Raw genomic sequence first — 21,751 nt, 5'->3', positions numbered from 1 at the left:
GGGCCCTGCTGTTAGTGTGAAGAATCTGTGGGAATAGAGGAAGGTTGTCCAGTGTGTTGCCCAAGGGCCACATGTGGCCCTCAGTGCCTTTATCTGTGTCCCACAGCAACATTTGATGCCTCCCAGCCCTTGCACTGCTACCCCAAAGCTGGTCTTTGGCAAGGAGGTGCAAGATTCTGACGGAGTCCTATATTCCTCCCACCTCCTTCCCAAAGCCTAGTTAGGGTTCTCCAAGCTTTGGGGAGGAGGTGGGAGGGCTTTTGTACCTCCTTCCAAAATCCAAGCGTCTGGCTTACCTGGCTTTGGGAAGGTAGTGCAAGGGCTGGGGTGTGTGTGTGTCAGATTTTGACACACCCACCCACCCTGTGTGACAAGGCAGTGTGTGGCCCATGGGTTCCGTGTTGAAGTACTCTTGCAGCACACTTGGTATGAAAAGCTGGGCTGCCCTGGAATAAACACAATTTTGCAAGTTTCAAAGGTGGCTAAGTGTAATGGTTCTAGGGGTTGCTCGTGCGTAAGCCTGTCCCAACACCTGGCTGGGTTGCCTGAGTGAACTTTTCCTGTCCGGACATCCACTCACCCGTGGCTGTCTCAATCGCTGGCAGAATCCGTCAGTGGGCGTTTCTTAAACTTCTTCCAGCAAAGAAGCTCTTTGACGCCCAGTCTCCTCCTACTCTCCCTGCGCGGAAGCCTTCTGCGCAAGGAGGGCATAGGCAGCGGAGGACCCTTCCTCTCCCTGCTGGTCCCCGGCAAGGAGTCATGTGACCGCCTCGCTGATTCCCCCATCTGCCCCCCTTCTCCACTGGAGCTACGCTGATTCCCTTCCCCAGAAGATGGGCTGCCTCTCCCACTCCCGGGACGCTCTCTGGGATCCCTCTGGATCTCTCTCCCTCCGTCACTGATGGCAGTTCCCTGACACTAAGCTAATATACTCAGTGGCGTAGCGTGGGGGGTGCAGGGGGGGCCGGCCGCACCGGGCGCAACATCTGGGGTTAGGGCAAATCCACAGGTTAGGGGGCGCAAATCCACGGGTTAGGGGGCGCAAATTACTTGCCTTGCCCCGGGTGCTGACAACCCACGCTACGCCACTGAATACACTTAGTCTTCTGTATAATTTTCAGTAATGCAACCCTTGCCTCTCACTAAATGGTAAACAAACAAAAAACCGCTTAGTCTTGGTATTTTAAGTTTATTTCATATGGTCATTGTTTTCTCTCTCACTGGGAAAAAAATGTTTTTTACTTTTTCATTTAAATTATCTTGCCCTCAAGGAGCCCATTTTTTAGGGTTCCTAAAATGCTTCCTGTTTTTGTTTTCTCTTCAACATCTGCATGTTCATTAAAGTATAAAGTGTCACTTTCAACAAACCGTTACATCTAATACAAACAGATATCCATATACAGTGGTACCTCGGGTTACATACGCTTCAGGTTACAGACTCCGCTAACCCACAAATATTACCTCGGGTTAAGAACTTTGCTTCAGGATGAGAACAGAAATCATGCAGCGGCGGCGCAGCGGGAGGCCCCATTAGCTAAAGTGGTGCTTCAGGTTAAGAACAGTTTCAGGTTAAGAACAGACCTCCAGAACAAATTAAGTACTTAACCCGAGGTACCACTGTATAGATATAGTTATAGATATAGATATATAGATATTCATTTTTCTTACTATAGTTTTCCAGCAAATAGTTGTGTGCTGTTTTTATATCCTTAATAAGGGTAAAGCTATGATTGTCTACTTTATCTTTCTTCCGTCTATGCTTTTGAGCAACTGTCATAGAAGCCATATGTCAAGCTTTAGAAGTTACTTTTTTTCAGTGGCAGCATCTGCCATCTTGGCACCATTCACAGAACTTTCAGGCAATTCTGGAGATCTGCTGTGGTTCTGCGTCCTGATAGGTGGCTGCCCTGGCATTTTATCTGCTGCTCTTTCCTTGGCCAGAAAAGTATCAACACTGAGGGATTAAGTCAACAGAAAAAGAGAGAGGAGAGGATACACCTAAGGTCTTAGTTCAAACTAACCTTTTAAATAGCAACTATGTAGAGTTAATATGAAACAGGTTTCTTACTTTATTTTTGTAAGCTGTGCTTTAGGAAATAATAACTGGAGAGGAAGTTATTATAAGCTTTGACCCTGGCACCAAAATGCCGCAAGCAATCCTTTCAGTAATAGTAGTGTTGCAGAAGAGACTTGCTGTGTTAACGTTCTGCTGCCCCAGTCTTTTTCACATCTTCATATGGTAATGGCACTCTTTTTAAAAAAATAAAAATAAATAAATAAATAAAACAACCGGTAGAAATGTGTTACCACATACCCTTTTGTGTTTCCATGAAGTTTCAACATCAATATTGCTAAATAGTTTCTCCTAATTAAGGAAGTATGCGCTGTGACTTCTTTGAAATTGAGAATATGGGCCAATCACTTCCTTTACCAATGCAGGGCACGCTCCCTTTGGTATAAGCTTTCCATCTTTAGAACGAAAAATAATATTCACTATAAACCTGTTAAATGTCTAACACTGTATCATACCAGATTTCTAAAATGAGTGCAAGTTGAAATGATAGCCAAGCATCCTTTGAGTGCACCATCAAATCTGTGGTCATGTACATAATATCTGTGCTTTAAGAGGAAAGTCTGATAAGCGCCTAGGCCCCAGGCAGCCCTTGAAGACGTGTTGATGCCCGTTCTAAGATTGTTCTCACTTGCATATCAACAGGTTCCCACACCCCTGCATTCTGGTGATTTCCAGTGCATCAAGGAGGAGCCATAGGCGGCTAAACCCAATTCCTATTTCAGGAATGAATAAGTAGCTGTGACACATAAACAAAAAGCAAACAAACCCATTGTATGAGACCTTGGTGACTTCACCATTCACCTGATAGGGCATGGGAATTGCTTTAGGTCCTGTGGAATTACTAGCATCCATAAGGGCATTATGGAGAACATTGCCAATTGTTAAGAAGCGAGTTGAAATACAAGACATTTTGTATAGCTTTTTGGAGACGCCTTCTTGCACCTTTTAAGCAATTGACCATATTCAGTGGTTGAACGGGGATTATTAAGGAAGGTCTAATGAAAGGATTCTGCATTAGAAATTTAGAAGCCTACCTTGGTTGGCTCTTTTCCAGATGTGAAGTTCTTGTCCTTCCGTGATGCCAGATGTTCAGAGGAGAGTGAAGGGGAGAACTTAGCAAGGAGACCACTGCTGGATGAGCTACAGTGGCTTCCTTACATTTGTCAGTGCTATCCTTGTTCCCTCTGGGAGTTTTTTGGAGGGTTGCTTATGAAAATTTACATTATTACAGTTACAGAAAGTTCTGGACCAGAGAAAACAGTGAAGTGTAGCTTGCCCTCATTATAAGTGCAGAGATCTCAGCACTGACGTGCTGGTTGCCATATGCCTCAGACATCTGTTTGGCAATTTTTGTTCAAAGAAATATCATTTGTACCTACTTATTATTCACTTGTTTAGGTTAGGGACGGAGAACCTGCTGCCCTCCAGATGATGGTGGACTACAGCTCCCATCATCCCTGATCATTGGCAATTTTGACTAGGACTGATAGGAATTAGAGTCCATGTGGACCAAAGGTTCCACATGCATACCTCATGTTTTATTGTTGTAAGTCAACTTGTGAATCCCTTGGGGGTAAAGGTGAACTACATGAAAGTCACATGTTGAAAAATGATAGAAGATGCTACCTGTTGAGAACAAGTTGGACAGACACCAATGCAAAAAAATAATTGTTTTTATTAGACTTCCCTATATGTTGTTCTGCCTCCCTCTAGAGGGGCATGTAGGTACTTTAGACACTTCTCAGTTTAGATATTCTTCAATGTTTTGAAGATTAAAAGGAATCATTCACGGAAAGATCTGCACCATTAGTGGCATGAAGAAACATATACAACAACTCCCCTCTCTAGGGACTATTGTTGCATGTGTATAGGGCAGCTTTGGGGTGTAGCCTGTATGTGGTATGGGACTTAAAGGAATAAGTGGTCTTTTGTCCACAGAAATCTGAAGTATAGTTGTCTGGGGACAGGAGATGAAGCATTTGTTATTCGGCAATTGAATATGGCTTCAAGGAGCTAATTGACAAGGGTTTAAATATCACATCTAATTTATATTGCATCTATTTTGATGTTGTTACAACAATGCAAAAACACAATATTAAAATCAGTTTTAGGGTGGATTCTAAAAGCATTCATCTCAGGTGTCAAATCCTAGTGTTAAAGAGATACAACCTTCAGCATATGATGAAAGCTGTATGATGGCGGTGTCATAAGCCTCTCTTCTAGCAGGGAGGGAATGCCAGAGAGAATCCGTTCTCCTGGGCTGCCACCTCCCAAGTCTCTGATGTGGAGCCACCTGAGAGATTCTGTAGGGAAGGAGATGGTCTTTTAGGTATTTCAGGTAGTTATTTAGGGCAATAAGCAGTGATGTGAGCACCTTGAATTGGGCAGGCAACCAGTGCAGCTGTTGTAAAACAAGGGTTATGTGAGTTCTAAATAATCATCAGTTTCAAGTTGTCTTCATTGCAATAACCTGGTCTGGAAGTTACCAAAGCCTGGAGTACATTGATGAGGCTATCTCTGTCCAAAAGGGGCTGTAGATGGCAGACCAGCTGTACCTGGAAATAGGCACTCCTAGCCATCAAGGCCACTTATTTATGTATGTATTTATTTCATGAAATTTAAGCACTGCTCGATGGTAAACCCTCAAAGTGGCTTACAAATTGATCCCGTGACAATGGAGTGCCTCCAAGCAACGGAAGAAATTAAGTAGATTATTGCACACCAGAGCTTTCGGCACAATAAATTAATGTCCAAGCCTCTAGAGACCTCTCTGTTCTTTTGCTGCTGCAAAGAAATTTGGGAGCTCTTCTTCACTGGTCTGCAGCAGAAATGTTTCTGTCCCATGGAAGAGAAACGAGGTCTCTGTCCCTAATAATGCTCCAGATCTGATGCATAAGACTCGCTTACCAGTGCATGCATGTGAGGTTGTATTTACCTCCTCCTTTTTGCCTCCATATTATATTGTTATACTTAATTTGGACCTGCGTTATAACATCGTGGGGCATTTTATTGTTTGTTCCTGCAAAATGACCTTTTGCTTTTGTAAATAGAGCTGAACAAAACCTGCTACTTTATGATCCTGCAATAGTACTTAAAATATAACTCAATATAAATATTTGCAAATGAATTCATGGTCCAACTGAGATGCATCTTGTTGCTAAGGAGCTACATTCCTGATTTCAAACTTTTCTTTCCAGACTTGGCTGAGAGAGAGCTGCTAGATTTCTCTTCCTTTCCCTTTCTGTTCTCTTCTATCCTTATATATTGCTAACAACAACAACAACAATAATAACAATAAAATAAGAAAATAAGGCAGATGAAACTGCTACTATAGTAACTTTAGGAAGCTGCCGTATCCCAGGTCAGAATATTTGCCTATTTCATCCAGTGTTGTCCTCTTTGTCTGTGACTCTCTCCAGGGACTTGGCAAAGGTCTTTTCCATCTCTTGCTAGGTGACGCTACTGGAGATGACAGTGATTTGAACCTGAATCCTTCTATGCACAAAGTTACCACTGAGCTACAGATTCTGCTGTATATAAATGCACCCCTGTAGGTCAGCTAATGGAAGGGAACATGATGTCTCTTATTCTGTGTCCATCAGCTATACGTCAGATTCCTAGACTGTTAGAAGGGGTGGGGGGGTCTTGTCCCATGAGGGACCGCACTAGCTTTCCCTCTCCTGCTGCCAACTATAGGGCAGTTGAGAGCTGATGGAGCCAAGCTGTGCTGCTTGTTCTGGTATGTGTTTCTCTTCCTGTGACTGGTTCAAATGCTGAGCAAAAGAAAGCAGGCAATAACTATATACCTCTCTTTCTCCCTCTTGCGCACACACAAAATCTAAAGCAGGATCTTAGCTTTTATCTTGAAAAAAATGTAAAGCACAGTTCACACATGTAGGCAAACATACAGGTGGCTGGTGGAATGAAGCAGAACTATATGGGAGCCGTTCTGCATAGTTATTCTCACAAGTGGGGACTGGCCAGTGGCGTAGCGTGGGGGGGTGCAGGGGGGCCCGGCTGCACCGGGCGCAACATCTGGGGTTAGGGTTAGGGGGCGCAAATCCATGGGTTAGGGGGCGCAAATTACTTGCCTTGCCCCGGGTGCTGACAACCCACGCTACGCCACTGGGACTGGCTCCCCATGTGGTTCTGGCTATTTCCACCATGATACCAAAAGTTGTTAAAGGAGGGTTCCAAGGTCCACATTGCAGGAGTCACATGCCACAGTGCCACAATGTCATAATGTTCAATTTCAGGTGGCCACCTAGATACCAGATTTTGGTTATTGCTATGTTGTATGATGAGATTCAAATGAACTTTTCAGCACTCTGTGAAGAGTTATGTGCTTTTATTTCTGGAATATGATTTGACACCTGATTTCTGCCTTCTTCCTTAGGATCCCAGAAGCAAGCACAAGTTCAAAATCCACACGTATGGCAGCCCAACATTTTGCGACCATTGCGGGTCATTGCTTTATGGACTTCTACACCAAGGGATGAAATGCGACAGTAAGCAAAAACACCATCCACCTCATGCTATTAAGAAAGATTTTTTAAAAAAAATGAATGAAACCATTAGGCACTGACCAACTTCTTGGCAGGAAAATATTGCTTCAGTTACTGTTAATTGCAAGCATGACTGTCCATTTCAAATTAATATTTGAGCACATCTAGCAAAATACCGTACATGAAAAGAGCTTTCTCCAATGTGGATTTTGCTATTGCAATATTTTAATGGAAACTTACTGGAAGAAAGAGCTACTACTTTCAATCAGCGGTTGAGTTGGAACACTGTGGTCAAAAACCCAAGCATTAAAAAAAAATTAAATGCAATTTGTGGCTTCATAGTTCTTTTCTGTACTGTCTGCTCAACCATTCTGTTGTCTTCATTACTTCTAACTTCAGTCTTCCTTAAACCACGATCGTGGAGACTAGGACAGTGTTTCATGTGGCATGTCCCTTCTTGGATGGGTGGTGGGAACCAGTTTGCGATGCCCTCTAATGGAGGAGCGGTACCCATTCCCAACACTTGGGCCTCGACCTCAGTTTCTTCTGGGGAGAGCAAACTTTTGCTAGAGCAGTCACCATTCTTGAGTCTATTTCACTCAATGGTTCCTAGCACCAGGCTTTGGCTGGATGCAGAAGATAAGTGTATGATCCTAGGGCCAGAGGTAGTACTAACCATGGCTTGAAAGAAAAGAACCTGGCTTGGGAAGTTATTCCTTTGAAAGAAGCTTTCAGTCAGTGTTCCAACACAACTATTGCAGAAGAAGAGTTCCTCTGAAGAAGAAGCAGATGCAGGCACGTACCTGTCATTATGAAGGCATAGAGAAAGGCATAAATGTAAGAGGAATCACCTTCCAAAGCACCAGTGATTGGGAAACCACTAAGAGAAATTCTGCAGTTCCAATGTCCCTTTGTTGTCTCATACTGACCTGCTCTCTACAGCCCCAACACTGCAGATAACACTCATGGGCACACCATTTCCTCATAGCATTTAAATTCCCCAAAATAGGGCTCAAGGTGTTGGTCATTTTGTCTATGTTTCTTTTACCTGTAGCAATCTAGTAGGGATCCAGTTCTTCTAGAGCCATCTCCACTGTTCAGAATCAGGCTAATACTATAGGAATAGGAATGTCACAACTGTACCTCAAATTGGTCTTGGGGAGGGGTCTCAAGAGGAATTTCACCTTATTGCGACCAGGCATTGAAGGTCTGAATAGCATTAGCCATGGTAGTCTAATTCTACCTCTTAGAATGCTTTGTACATTATCTAAAATAGTCTTTCCCAACTCAGGGCCCTCCAGATCTTGTTGGACTACAACTCCCATCAGTCCCAGTCAGCATGGCTAATAGTTGGGGATCTCAAATATTATTGTAGTGTGTCAGGTTGTAGCACAAGCTAATCTGCTGTTCCTTTTGGAGATGCAAGACTAGTTATAACAGTTTTTTAAACTAAAAGCAGCTGTTGCCAGGAAGTGCACAAACATTTGTTTTTGAGTTGCACTCCTCTTCAATAGCTTTAAAAATAGTAAGCTCTCACATATGACTAATGATGGCTTACAAGCTATTTGGGGATTCCTTCGAAGTCAGTATTTACTGAGACCAATGATAAGATTAGCGTCTGAAGAGGAGTCAGAGGCTCTCATCCAATATATTCCTGTCTGGGAGCCTCCCCTTTTCTTCTGATATTTGACATTACTATTCATTCCATTTTCTGCCTTAGATGTATACACATCACAAAGATCCCTGCACCTCCAGGGATTCCTCTCCATTGTTGTCTGGTATACATCATGGCAAACCAGGACATCAACTGTAATTTAAAGTCCTCAAGATCTTCCTTCCTTCCTTCCTTCCTTCCTTCCTTCCTTCCTTCCTTCCTTCCTTCCTTCCTTTCTTTCTTTCTTTCTTTCTTTCTTTCTTTCTTTCTTCTTTTCTCCTTTACTTACCAGCTTTGAGAGAAGCTATTTAGGTCCATCTCACTCTTCTTCATATGGGAGTAAACCAGAGCAGGAACTGAAGCGTACATCCAGCAACATCCGGAAGGCCACAGATTCTGCACCACTGCATTAGAACTTCCTATTGGTCCCCACTTGAGTGTGTACCTGTGTGAAATAGTTTTGGATATGCCTGGGCTTGTTTCCACACCATGCATGGCATTGGTGTCTGAAGAGTTGTCAGCGGTGGAAATGAATCTCTGGAGGTGCAGGGATCTTTGTGATGTGTATACCTCTAAGATGGAAAATGGGATGAATAGTAATGTCAAATATCCGAAGAAAAGGGGAGAGGGTCTTCACAGACAGGAATATATTAGATAAGAGCCTCTTACTCCTCTTCAGTCAGTAAATACCGACTTCTAAAGGAAAAGGTAAAGGGACCCCTGACTATTAGGTCCAGTCGTGGCCGACTCTGGGGTTGCGGCGCTCATCTCGTTTTATTGGCCGAGGGACCTGGCGTACAGCTTCTGGGTCATGTGGCCAGCATGACTAAGCCACTTCTGGCGAACCAGAGCAGCGCACGGAAACTCCGTTTACCTTCCCGCCAGAGTGGTACCTATTTATCTACTTGCACTTTGACGTGCTTTCGAGCTGCTAGGTTGGCAGGAGCAGGGACCGAGCAACAGGAGCTCACCCTGTTGCAGGGATTCGAACCGCCGACCTTCTGATCAGCAAGTCCTATTCTCTGTGGTTTAACCCACAGTGCCACCCGCGTCCCACACCCACTTCTAAGGAATCCCCAAATAGCTTGTAAGCTATCATTAGTCATATGTGAGAGCTTACTATTTTAAAAGCTACTGAAGAGGAGTGCAACTCAAAAAATAATAATCTAGAAAAAGAAATCGTATGGAAATTGTTTCTCTGAATATTTGCTGCTCCCTACCCCCCCCCCCCCAATAATGGGAACAGGGAGTGTTTTTCCCTCCCTGGATTCTGCCAGAAACTTCTTCCTGCCCCAGCACCAAGTCAGGGAGACTTGTTGGATGAGAATGAAATCTTACTGTCTTGTTCTTTGCTAGGAAGCCATGGTTTCCTTTCCTATCCATCCTAGTTCCTATCTGATACAGGGCTTTTTTTCCCCCATACACGCAAGTTACTCTTATAAATTATCTTAATGATATTTCCACGTATTATGTAGTCATAGTTCTTCTGCCAGACACTTTCTTCATCCCTTTCCTTGTTCTTGACATTCTCAATTGCATTTCTCTTGATATTCTGCCCTTTCTAATCTTCTCTGTCCCTTTTAAGATCTCCTGGCAGATGTTTGATCAACTTAAGTTTTGCCACATCTTAGGCAGAGTTTGTTGTCTTCAGTTCAAATCCATGCCAGTTTTTGATGCCACTTCTGACACTAAAGTCTTTTCCAGTCAGCTTGGTGAACTGGAATGTTGTCTTTGGTTCTGAGCCCATCCGCATTTTACACACTGTCTTGTAGTTCCAACACACACACACACACACACACACACACACACACAGAGAGAGAGAGAGAGAGAGAAACACATCTCTAAGGCTACATGTTTCAACAGATGTGCGAAGTGGGAGGGACGGATGGCTCTATCCTTTCATTTCTGGATGTTCCTCCACTTAAAACTGCCTTTCCACAAACTGCTTACCAGTATTTTGCCTATATGGAAAGGATACAGGCACAGGATCTTGTCTTAATTTTAAAATTATTAATGCCTTACCTTGTTTTTTTACCGTTTTAATATAATTATTCTATATTTTTCATTGTTTCTACATATTTTACATTGTTTTTAACTCCACATTTAATAGTATACTTAATAGTATTTTATTGTGTTTTATGTGCTTTCTTTTCTTCTTATCTTCTTTACTGGTCATTGACCAAATTGTTGCCGTAATTCATATGGAACATATGGGTCCTGCCATAGGGGCTATGAACTCACAGATTTCCAGTACTCACCTAAAGAAGTAGTTTGGGTAGATCTGCTGTTTGCTGTGATTGGTTTTAGTAATGCAGTACAGTCGCAATCCTTAGGATTCTACCCCTCGCCAATGCTACGTAATGTAAGATGTCGAATTGTCTCCTTTCTGATCTGCAGCCTGTGATATGAATGTTCACAAGCAATGCGTAATAAATGTACCCAGTCTTTGCGGAATGGATCACACAGAAAAAAGAGGAAGGCTCTATCTGAAGGCTGAAGTGAATGGTGAAAAGCTTGAAGTCACAGGTAAGAAAGCTGCAAGCCTCATTATAGAACTCCTATTGGTTTGGTAGTATGTCTGCTCATTTGCATTTAATAGCTTATGTCAGCACAATAATACATTTTCTAGCATTGCTTTAGTCTGGTCAATAAGCCCAATAGCTTCTGCGTGGCTACACACAGTTGGCTGCACACAGTTAAAACTGGCTATTCTTGCAATCGGCATTACAGCCTAGTAGGTTTTTCATCACACAGATAAATGACTTCAGATGCTGAACACACATTAAGAAACCACTGGAATTCTGCACCATCCACCACCCCTGAAGACAGCCGTTTCCTCTTGCCGCTGTGCCGTTTGCTGGTGGTTTGGCTTGAGACATTTCACCGAGGCAGCATATAAAGTACAATTGGTATAGTACAGTGGTACCTCGGGTTACATACACTTCAGGTTACATACGCTTCAGGTTAGAGACTCTGCTAACCCAGAAATAGTGCTTCAGGTTATGAACTTTGCTTCAGGATGAGAACAGAAATGGTGCTCTGGTGGCGCAGCAGCAGGAGGCCCCATTAGCTGAAGTGGTGCTTCAGGTTAAGAACAGTTTCAGGTTAAGAACGGACCTCCGGAACGAATTAAGTACTTAACCCGACACTGTGTGTGTGTGTATGTGTGTGTGTGCGCGCACACCGGTTGTGATTCGCCGCTTCTGCACATGCGCATGATGTCATTTTGCGCATCTGCGCATGCGCGAGCGGCGAAACCTGGAAGTAACCCTTTCTGGTACTTCCGGGTCGCCACAGGACGTAACCTGAAAGAATGTAACATGAAGCGGACCTAACATGAGGTATGACTGTACATAGTTTTGAAAACTCCCCATGTTTCCTATAGATCTCAAAATCACAAATAAATGTAAACTAATGGTGGGAGTCACCAGGCAAGCCTTCTCGGTGGAAGCTCTACTGGACGGCTTCCACTTGTGCAATGTGGCTTTCCCCCTCCCCTCCCCCGTTGGCCTCCTGAACCCCTCAAAAGTGGGAGGAGGAAAGGGATGAAGGTTCAATCTGACATACTTACAGGAATTTGATATAGCGCAGCAATGAATTCCACCCCAAATAATTATTTTTGGAAATCCTGGAATTATGTTTTGCCTTTCTGAATGTTTTGCTACATCTATCATTTAATTCTTACACAAACGTTAAACTTGAGATAATATATATATTTTTAACTTCTTACTTGCGTAACTGCTTGCTTTCGCTGGGGCTTATATCTCTTCTCTTGCCTCTACCGGAGCTTCACCATCAAGAAGAACTGAGAGTAGCTATTTGTTATTAAGGCTTGGATCTAAAACAAAGGCTTACAATTAAAAAAACACTTAAAATATTTATAGTTTAGTAACTTTTTATTTTGGCACTCTTCTCCAAAGCAAACGTGCTGTGAAAGGGTTATAAAATATTCTTAATACTTACAAATTTGGCAAGTTGTCATCTCATCCACACTGACCTTTACTGGACTGTATTTCAAATAGAGTTTTAAAAAATAAAATAAACACAATTCTTGTGGACAGCAGTTGGTACACCCAGTTATTTAATGTGTTTACAGGGAAGAATTTCTAGCTTGAAATTAATTCCTCTCTGTACTTTGCAATGGATGTTTGTTGTGCTTATACAGTGTATATAACTTTGTCTACTTTCGTGGCATGTTTTCGTTATGGATGTGCCAGTAGTCTGATTTTCAGAATACAGGGTGGCACTCAGCGTAGCCATAAGTCGGTATAAACCTGGGGGTCGAGGTCCACTTATGCCGTGAGACTTTTCCACCCCTTTCTACCCACTAAACCCATTCCAGGTGTTGCCCTAACCCTCCAAAGAAGATTTAGGGCGCACAGAGGTGGGGAGGAGAGGGAGACAGGTTTTGTTGTGCAACTGGACCTCATTCTGCACATACAACAACTTAGCTGAATCCTGCTCTTAGACAATAAATGCCAGTAAAAAAAATAGCAACAGAGGGTAGCTTGGAGCAAATGAGATTAGATGCTTTTTCTGTGGAGACCTAAGGAGCTGCCAGAGCTGGTGACTTGGGTGCAGAGTTCCGCTCTACTTATGGAATGCTCTCACTGGAGGAAGTGGGGAAAGGCGGTTTCTCCAGTTTATCTGTACTCCTTATGTTGTTGTTTAGTCGTGTCCGACTCTTCGTGACCCCATGGACCAGAGCACGCCGGGCACTCCTATCTTCCACTGCCTCCCACAGTTTGGTCAAACTCATGTTGGTAGCTTTGAGAACACTGTCCAACCATCTCGTCCTCTGTCGTCCCCTTCTCCTTTTGCCCTCCATCTTTCCCAACATCAGGGTCTTTTCCAGGTAGTCTTCTCTTCTCATGAGGTGGCCAAAGTATTGGAGCCTCAGCTTCAGGATCTGTCCTTCCAGTGAGCACTCAGGGCTGATTTCCTTCAGAATGGATACGTTTGATCTTCTTGCAGACCATGGGACTCTCAAGAGTCTCCTCCAGCACCATAATTCAAAAGCATCAATTCTTCGGCAATCAGCCTTCTTTATGGTCCAGCTCTCACTTCCATACATCACTACTGGGAAAACCATAGCTTTTACTATATGGACCTTTGTTGGGAAGGTGATGTCTCTGCTTTTTAAGATGTACTCCTTATAGTTCCCTGCAAATCTGCTTCGGACTATAGGAGACCATCTAGAATTATGTGGGATGTTCTGTTAGGGGCTGCAGGGGTAAGGAGGAACTGGGAGAAATTCCCTTGCCTCCCACTTGCCTTCAGCTGAAGGCATAGCTGTCAACTTTCCCCTTTTCTTGTGAGGAATCCTATTCGGAATAAGGGAATTTCCCTTTAAAAAAGGGAAACGTTGACAGCTATGGCTGAAGGGATCTACTGGATCTTCCATGACTGGAAGCAATCCATCCGTTTGTGGAATGACCATCGGAGGCCCTAAGTAGATGTGTGGCCACATTTAAGGTGTGCAAGTTCTTTCCTTCCAAATCTTTACCACAAAATACATAATTCTACTCTCTGATCTAAGTCTGGTATTAAATCTAATACATCACACCAGCTCTCAGCTTTGTAGAAAGCTACAGCCTTGGACACCACTATAGGAAAGCTTATTATTTTGACTTGCCACTCTCTTTAATTAGGGTATTGGATCCTCTCATTTCCACCTCACATATACACCTCTAGAATTAAAGACCAGCTCTGGCCAGATATGTGAATTCCTTTTTCTCACCCTTTCTCGCCCCTTTACGTTTGTTTGTTTGTTTTCTTGAAGCTGTTTCTTTGCTTTTGTAATTATTCTTAATACCAGGAAATGTTTTTGTTTATTTTTTAAAAAGTGAACAGATAATATTTTTTTTTTGCCCATTTTGTGCTAAAAATGCATGCTGTTAAATATTACTGCTGGGTGGTACTCAGGCTAATAAAAATGCTTTCTCTTTGGCTGTATTGGCATATCTGAAGCAATAGCCCATGAAAATGCAAAGCATGTTTTCTGCATTCTCTGTAAAATAGCATCATTTATCAGCTTAGTGAGAGCAAAGCATTATTAGGGTCTGTTTCTGTTAATGCACCAGTCGGAAGCTGATTTTGCGCTGAGCTAGCAGGCTGTTTTCTATGGTCCATCTATTGCTTTCCGTTCCAAGGTTATTATTTCCAAGGCAATAGTAAAATAATAAAAATGTGTCTCATATATACACAATTTGTGTGATGTGTGTATGTATATAAAATAAAGCATTTATTTCTGATTTATTGTGTGTTTGTATATATACACATGCACACCCCTTGAGTCTGGCAGGGTTATCTGTGGCGTGCTTTTGTTCAATTATAATTATGATGTTTCAGCAGTTATTTTGAGAAGGAGTTGCACCCATACTGGATAAATTGCACTGGATCCCTAAATTTAATTTGTCCTGTGCTCTAGATAGGGAAGTATACAGTCATACCTCGGGTTACAGACTCTTCAGCTTGCATTTTTTCAGGTTACGGACTGCTGAAACCTGGTCGTGCATATATATATATATATATATATATATATATATATGCTTTCGTAGATTTTCACGGGTATAGGTATGCAGGTTTTGGTGTCCTCGGGTGTCTTCCCGTGTAAAAGTTGGGGTGTCTAGGCGACGTTTCGACGAGGTCTCACTCGTCATCTTCAGGCTGGTGCTTTCGGCTTCTTGTTACTGGAACAGAGCAGGATCTCAGTGTTTGAGTTCCTATAAATACTGTTGAGGGGTGTGGTGTATAGCCTCCAATGTTCTGGGCCGAGAGGAAGTTCCCAGGCTAGTGTGCCTTTTCTTCTTTTGTTCCTTAGTTGCTTGAGGGATATCTTGAGTGATTTCTTGAGTGATATCCTGAGTACCACTGTGGTACTCAGGATATCACTCAAGAAATCACTCAAGATATCCCTCAAGCAACTAAGGAACAAAAGAAGAAAAGGCACACTAGCCTGGGAACTTCCTCTCGGCCCAGAACATTGGAGGCTATACACCACACCCCTCAACAGTATTTATAGGAACTCAAACACTGAGATCCTGCTCTGTTCCAGTAACAAGAAGCCGAAAGCACCAGCCTGAAGATGACGAGTGAGACCTCGTCGAAACGTCGCCTAGACACCCCAACTTTTACACGGGAAGACACCCGAGGACACCAAAACCTGCATATATATATATATATATATATATATATATATATATATATATATGAGAGACCTTAGAATTCCTATGACATATGATAATAATGAAAGTTCTCTTAACCTACCCCACAGTGTATGCACTAAGAGGAAATTAAGAGAGGGTCTTTGAGTGTCGGTTAGTAGACTTTGCAACATTCTCACTTCTCACTTCTCTGCTTGAGAAGAAGCAATAAAGAATACAGAACCTGCAAGCAGGAACGTTTTAATTAAAATTTGAAGGAGCCTTTATTAATGAAGCCTCTTGAAACGAGTTTATCTCAGAGAAATGGCAAGTAGTTGGGGATAATGAAGTGAGAGGTAGGCTATTCACTTCTGTGAAATGGGGCTTACTTCTGAGTAAACATTACAGAAGGCTGATGACCATGAGGCAGGGTAACACTGGTAAATATTGCATTACACTGTGCTGTGTAGAACCTCTATTTTAATTCTATTTCCAGTTTATGGGTAACAATGCTAGGGGAGCTAAAGGACTCTAGTGTGGAAGCTACATAAAATGGATTAAGCATCTTTTTCATTTTCTTTTTTAAACTTTTTGCATTCATGAACTATTGAAATTGGTTCTAGTGGTCACCGCACATATTGGACAGTATGAAATTTGGAAATCTTATCTTCCTGTTTTATGACCTCAGATGCCTCTGAGACCTTCAGCAAATTGCTGATGACCTTGAACCGGTTTCAACACTCATGCCTGTAGACTAGTTCTGACACAATACTACTTCACTGTACAGTGGTACCTTGGGTTAAGAACTTCATTCGTTCCAGAGGTCTGTTCTTAACCTGAAACGGTTCTTAACCTGAGGCGTGCTTTTACTAATGGGGCCCTCTGGTGCCACTGTGCCGCTGGTGCGCGATTTCCGTTCTTATCCTGGGGCAAAGTTCTTAACCTGGAGCAACTACTTTCTGGTTAGCGGAGTTTGTAACCTGAAGCATCTGTAACCCGAAGCGTCTGTAACCCGAGGTACCGCTATAGTCATTAGCATTTGTAAAGTGATGCACTTGCCTTAATATATATATATATATATATATATATATATATATATATATATGCTTACAACTACATCAAAACCGCTAGTTGTTACTCAAGGCACTTCAATGAAACTCAATGATTATCCAAAGCAAAGCACTTTTTGTAAGACAAAATGGGGACAGAAGAGTGAATTTCACTTTTATATGCATATGGCAAAAAAGTGTTCATATATTTCAATGCAAATGTGTGGACAGAATGGCAAGTTTACATCACAGGGTGAAGGATCCTGCCTTAAATAAATGGGTGCTATATCCTTTTTGTGACTTAATTTGCATCTAGCATGGCTATTGGGAAGTTTTTTTCCTATTCCGAAAAAGAATTGGACATTAATTATACATCTGCTTTGACCTCTGTGAATTCTATTAAAACATGTTCCCCCTTATGGCACAGATGAAGCAAGGTCTGGTGGTTGACTACTCCTTAGCAAGTTCCTCGAATAGTTGCCTATATTTCTATTGGTTCGCATCTTAAATTCAGTTTCATTTTGGGCCAGGTCTTTAGAACTTTAGAACGCCACTTCCATTACTTCCAGATTTGTATTGACTTCCACTTGAGTCTAAGAGCTTCAGTTGATGAATGTGAAAGTAATGCTGTTTTCTCCACACACACACACACACACACACACACACACACACACCCTTTCATTTTCCTTTTTGCTGATCTTGGATTTTAATTTAGTGTTATGCAGTGCAAAAATGCTGTAGGAGGCTGAATCAGAGTTCCATTTGCTCTTAAAATGCTCCACGCAAAAGGTCTTACCTTGCCTGATGCCCTGAAGCAAGAAGAGCTAGTTATTTCGGAATTTTAATGTTTTAGGTTAAAATGAGTTGAATACAAAATTCACAGTGTCGCACCATCTCTAGTTACTGAGGAGGTGGATGTTATCCTTGCCTCAGCTGCTCTTACTTCATCTCCCCCTTGGAGGTAAACTTTGTCTTCCGTTTATGTGTGTGTGTGTTTTAAAAAACCATAGCTATTTCAGGCTGAAAGAAAGGGAGTGTAGGATATACAGCTACCATAGTAAATATAGGCCTGGACCCAAATGGGCTACTTTGAAAAGCAGCTCAGGAGCTTCAACTCGTACAGAATGCAGCCACTCAACTGCTAAGACCATACAATCAAGCGCTTGTAAAAGGTAAAGGTAAAGGGACCCCTGACCATTAGGTCCAGTCGTGGCCGACTCTGGGGTTGCGGCGCTTATCTCGCTTTATTGGCTGAGGGAGCGGGCGTACAGCTTCCGGGTCATGTGGCCAGCATGACTAAGCCGCTTCTGGCGAACCAGAGCAGCGCACGGAAACGGCGTTTACCTTCCCCCCAGAGCGGTACCTATTTATCTACTTGCACTTTGACGTGCTTTCGAACTGCTAGGTTGGCAGGAGCTGGGACAGAGCAACAGGAGTTCACCATGTCACGGGGATTCAAACTGCCAACCTTCTGATTGGCAAGTCCTAGGCTCTGTGGTTTAACCCACAGTGCCACCCGCGTCCCTTTAACCCACAGTGCCACCCGCATCCCAAGCGCTTGAGTATATTGCAAATATTTTACTGGTTACCAGTAGGTTTCTGAGGCCAGTTGAAAGCACAGGTGATTACCTTGAAAGTCATGAATGGTTTTGGACTGGGTCACATAAGGGGCCACCTACATCTGTATCAACCTGCTTAGATGCCCAACTGCAAAGATAATTTGGTCAGCAGGCAAACAGAATAGGGTCCTCTTAGTGGCAGCTACCCTCCACCTTGTTCAGGGTTGATGGTCAGCTGCAGGTGTCAGACCAGGGAAAAGAGTTATGTTGGGTTTATTATAGAGAACTCAATGAAAATGTCAACCTAGCATATTGTGGCTGTGAAAAGTCAAATTCTTGATTAAGACCTTCAGACTCATGGAGGACTCTCATCTAAGTAGGAATGATAGGCCTGGGGAGATAAGGCTTCACAATGTACCACAGCTTCTCCTTGCGAGCTTGTTTACAGATACAGAAAAAGCCAAGGTATATGGGAGCTACTTATTTACAGCAAGTAAAAATGTACAGTATTTCCTGATGACCTAGAAACTATGGCCCTATTGTTAGGATGGGGGGGGGAGGCAAAACAAAAGTGGGGTCATGTGACTTCCAAGTCACCCAAACAGCTGAAATTTATCACTCATAGAGAACAAGGTATACTGATTACTAAACCAGTCTGAAAGGGGGAATTTTTTCTGTTAGCCCTCAAAACTTGAGGGTATTTTTCCCATATAATAGATCAAGTCGATCTGCATGTGAGGTAGAAAGTTGGACTGTGGGAGTTTTGTTGCCTCTTCACATAGAGGAATCAGACTTGGATTTGGGAAGATAATATTTCCAGCAGGAGCCAAGAACTTGTTTGCAGGATGCAAGCTTCATTTACGTCGTATGTGTTTCATAATACTTGGTGAAGAGGCTTAAGGCCTTGGCCTTGTTTAAGTTTTCAGGGTATGAGAGTTCCACAATTGTGGGGCAATGACTAAGAAGTTATATCCATGCATCCTTATAGTAGTAGTAGTAGTAGTAGTAGTAGTAGTAGTAGTAGTAGTTTTTTTATTTATACTCCAGGGTTAGAGGGTGCTTGGAGATCACCATGACTAGAATGTAGGAGATTCTTAAAGACTAGACTTGAGCTGTTCTCACTGTGCTAACATTTCAAAGGCATATTGTATAAGCCACTGTTCTATTTTCATGTACACGCTTTCCTCCACTATGGAATAAATATGGAGGTGTTTTCTTCCTTAGTTTAAGGAGAGTTCTGCAAAAGACCTTTTGGCTTCCAATGAGTATGGCACTCTGTAAAACTGAGAATTTATGGGATTTGAACTCAGGAGCAAGAATAATGGCTAGTTATCACATTCTTTATTTAGGCAGCTTGTGAAAGAAGGTAATTTTCATATTTAAAAAGGCACTCATATTTTGCTGATTGAACATCCTGCTGAATGACTTCAGCCGTGACTTCTGTGTGATAGGATTGGACTGAAGCAACCTAACCACCCCGAGTTTGTTATTGCAATTCCAAAGCTTCACTGAAGCACTTTCCCCTCCCTACTGTTAACACATATTTATTAATTTAGGAGATTTCTAAGTTACTTTACGTTTAGAACACTTGTCAAATCAATGAACAGGAGATAGAAATCAAATACAATTTAACCGCGTTTCAGAGCGTTAAATAAAGTAGAGATCTAATGATGTACAAAAGAATAACAGAACCATGTATAAAATAGAGATAAAATAGAGATCAAACATAAACTCAGATCTTACAACCATGTAACAATCAAGTAAACTGTGAAGAAGTCTCAAAACAATGATACAACGCGTAGGTCAAATACAATTTGAAGAAATCAAGCAATATACCAAACAGAACTTGAAGACAAAAAAATAAATAAATCTCAAAATGGTATACAGTATAAAAATCAAATGCAGTATAAAGTATTAATAATCAAATACAACTTTTAAAAATAACCTTATACTATTAAATCAGTAACACCTACAAAGACAGGTGACAGATAACGTCAGATATAATAAAGCACCACAATATTTTTTATGTTCTATATTAACATTATTTTCTCCCCAGTCCCCACACTCAAATAGAGACTTTTTAATGCTCTGTGATTATTATAGACTTACCTTTCAGAAGTTAGACCTGTGAATGTAATGAAGAATCATTGCTCTCATGAGGCATATTAAAATAGTTTTGCTGAACTGAGAATAGTAGTGTGTTACAGAGCCTCATAATGCAGAGGGACATAATGAAGATGATAACGGGAATGAAATTTGATGCCATAAGGAAAACACAGTCCTCATAATTTATTTTGGTGCTTAGACCAACAGCTCCACTGCAAAAATAAAAATGCAAAAGTCTAATGTTTCATTTATTGTGTCATTTGACAACTCAGTAGAATAATATTTGGTGTGTGTGTGTGTGTGTGTTTCATGTGGGCAATGTGTTTCGTACTCTCTTAAGAGCATATTATTGCCATCAAAAGTAATATAATTTGGGAAAGGTTGGCTTCTGGTATCTGTAATATTGATTGCATTGGAGATTAGATTCACTCTCTAATATTTATTGCATTGGAGATTAGATTCAGTCTCAACCTATCAAGCAGATGTGATTGAGGCACAGACTAATTTCCATTTGGCACGTAGGGGAGTGAAGTTCTCAACAGCATAGGAGAAAGGGAGAGGTCTAAGCATTTGCAGTGCCAAAAATATGCAATAAATCATTAAACATACCCTGTTGTAGATTTTACTGTCAGCAAGTCCCTGCCTCCACTGTTGCTTAAAACAAAACACAAATCCTAAAAAAACCACCACATTATTTCAGTGTAACTTTTCAAAAGTACAGAATGCTTGAAGCTCTTGGTCATAATTGAGAAATAATGTCTCTTCTGGTTCGGTGTATTTATTATTTGTATTTTGTCTGAGGTTTAATCTCTTGCCCACCTTATTCCAGAGATTGGGGTACGCAGCATTAAATTAACAAGCAGGTTAGCATAGAATAAAACTGACAACATTTAAAAGATGTTAAAGGCAATCCCCACCTCCCGGATTTAAAGTAATATGAAAGGGGAAGGGATTTGTGTCAAAAGACACTGGATTTTTAGGGGGAAAGTATTCTCCTGAAACAGCTGCCGGGTTCTTTCTGTTATCCTCAGTGATGTCAGACCCTCCAAATGTTCCCATTTTCCAGGAACAGCCCCAGATTTACAGAAGCTGTCCCAGTTCTGATTAGATCCCAGAATGCCCCACCTTTCCTTAGGACACCCCTATTTTCACTGGAGAAATATTGGAGGGTATGGAGTTCTGCGACCCCCCCCCAAGCCAATGAGATTAGCAACTTTTAGAAGACAACCAAATGCAACCCTCTATAAGGAAGTTTTTTACAAAAACATTTAATGTTTTATTGTGTTTTTAAATATGTTGAAAGCCAGTTAGATGGGTGTCGTATTAATAACAACAACAATAATAATTGAAAAAGATGTACAGTGGTACCTCGGGATGCAAACGGGATCCATTCCGGAGCCCCGTTCGCACCCCGAACAGAATGTAAGACACGACAGCACAACTGAACGTGCGCGAGTCACATTTTGCCGCTTCCGCGCATGCGCGTGACGTCATTTTGACCATCTGCGCATGCACAAGTGGTGAAACCTGGAAGTAACACGCTCCGTTACTTCCGGGTCGCTACAGAGCGCAACCTCAAAATACTTATCTTGAAGTGTAATTATCCCGAGGTATGACTGTACCTATTTTCATCAGATAAATATTGGAGGGTATGTGGAG

General features: G+C 42.0%; 1 protein-coding gene across 3 annotated transcripts in view; it reads left to right on the top strand.

The window, feature by feature from the left end:
* The window catches only part of PRKCA (protein kinase C alpha), a 139,382-nt gene that overhangs the window by 61,742 nt on the left and 55,889 nt on the right, over positions 1-21,751 (top strand). For all 3 annotated transcript variants that reach the window (XM_077924028.1, XM_077924026.1, XM_077924027.1), the window contains exons 3-4: positions 6,471-6,582; positions 10,631-10,759. In XM_077924028.1, coding sequence (XP_077780154.1) covers positions 6,570-6,582; positions 10,631-10,759 — 142 coding nt within the window. In that variant the 5' untranslated portion in view covers positions 6,471-6,569. The remainder of the gene's footprint in view (positions 1-6,470; positions 6,583-10,630; positions 10,760-21,751) is intronic.

The sequence above is a fragment of the Podarcis muralis genome, chromosome 2 (assembly GCF_964188315.1).
Source record: "Podarcis muralis chromosome 2, rPodMur119.hap1.1, whole genome shotgun sequence".
NCBI lineage: Eukaryota > Metazoa > Chordata > Lepidosauria > Squamata > Lacertidae > Podarcis > Podarcis muralis.
Note: the sequence above shows the minus strand (reverse complement) of the source record. Positions and strands in the feature narration are given on the sequence as shown.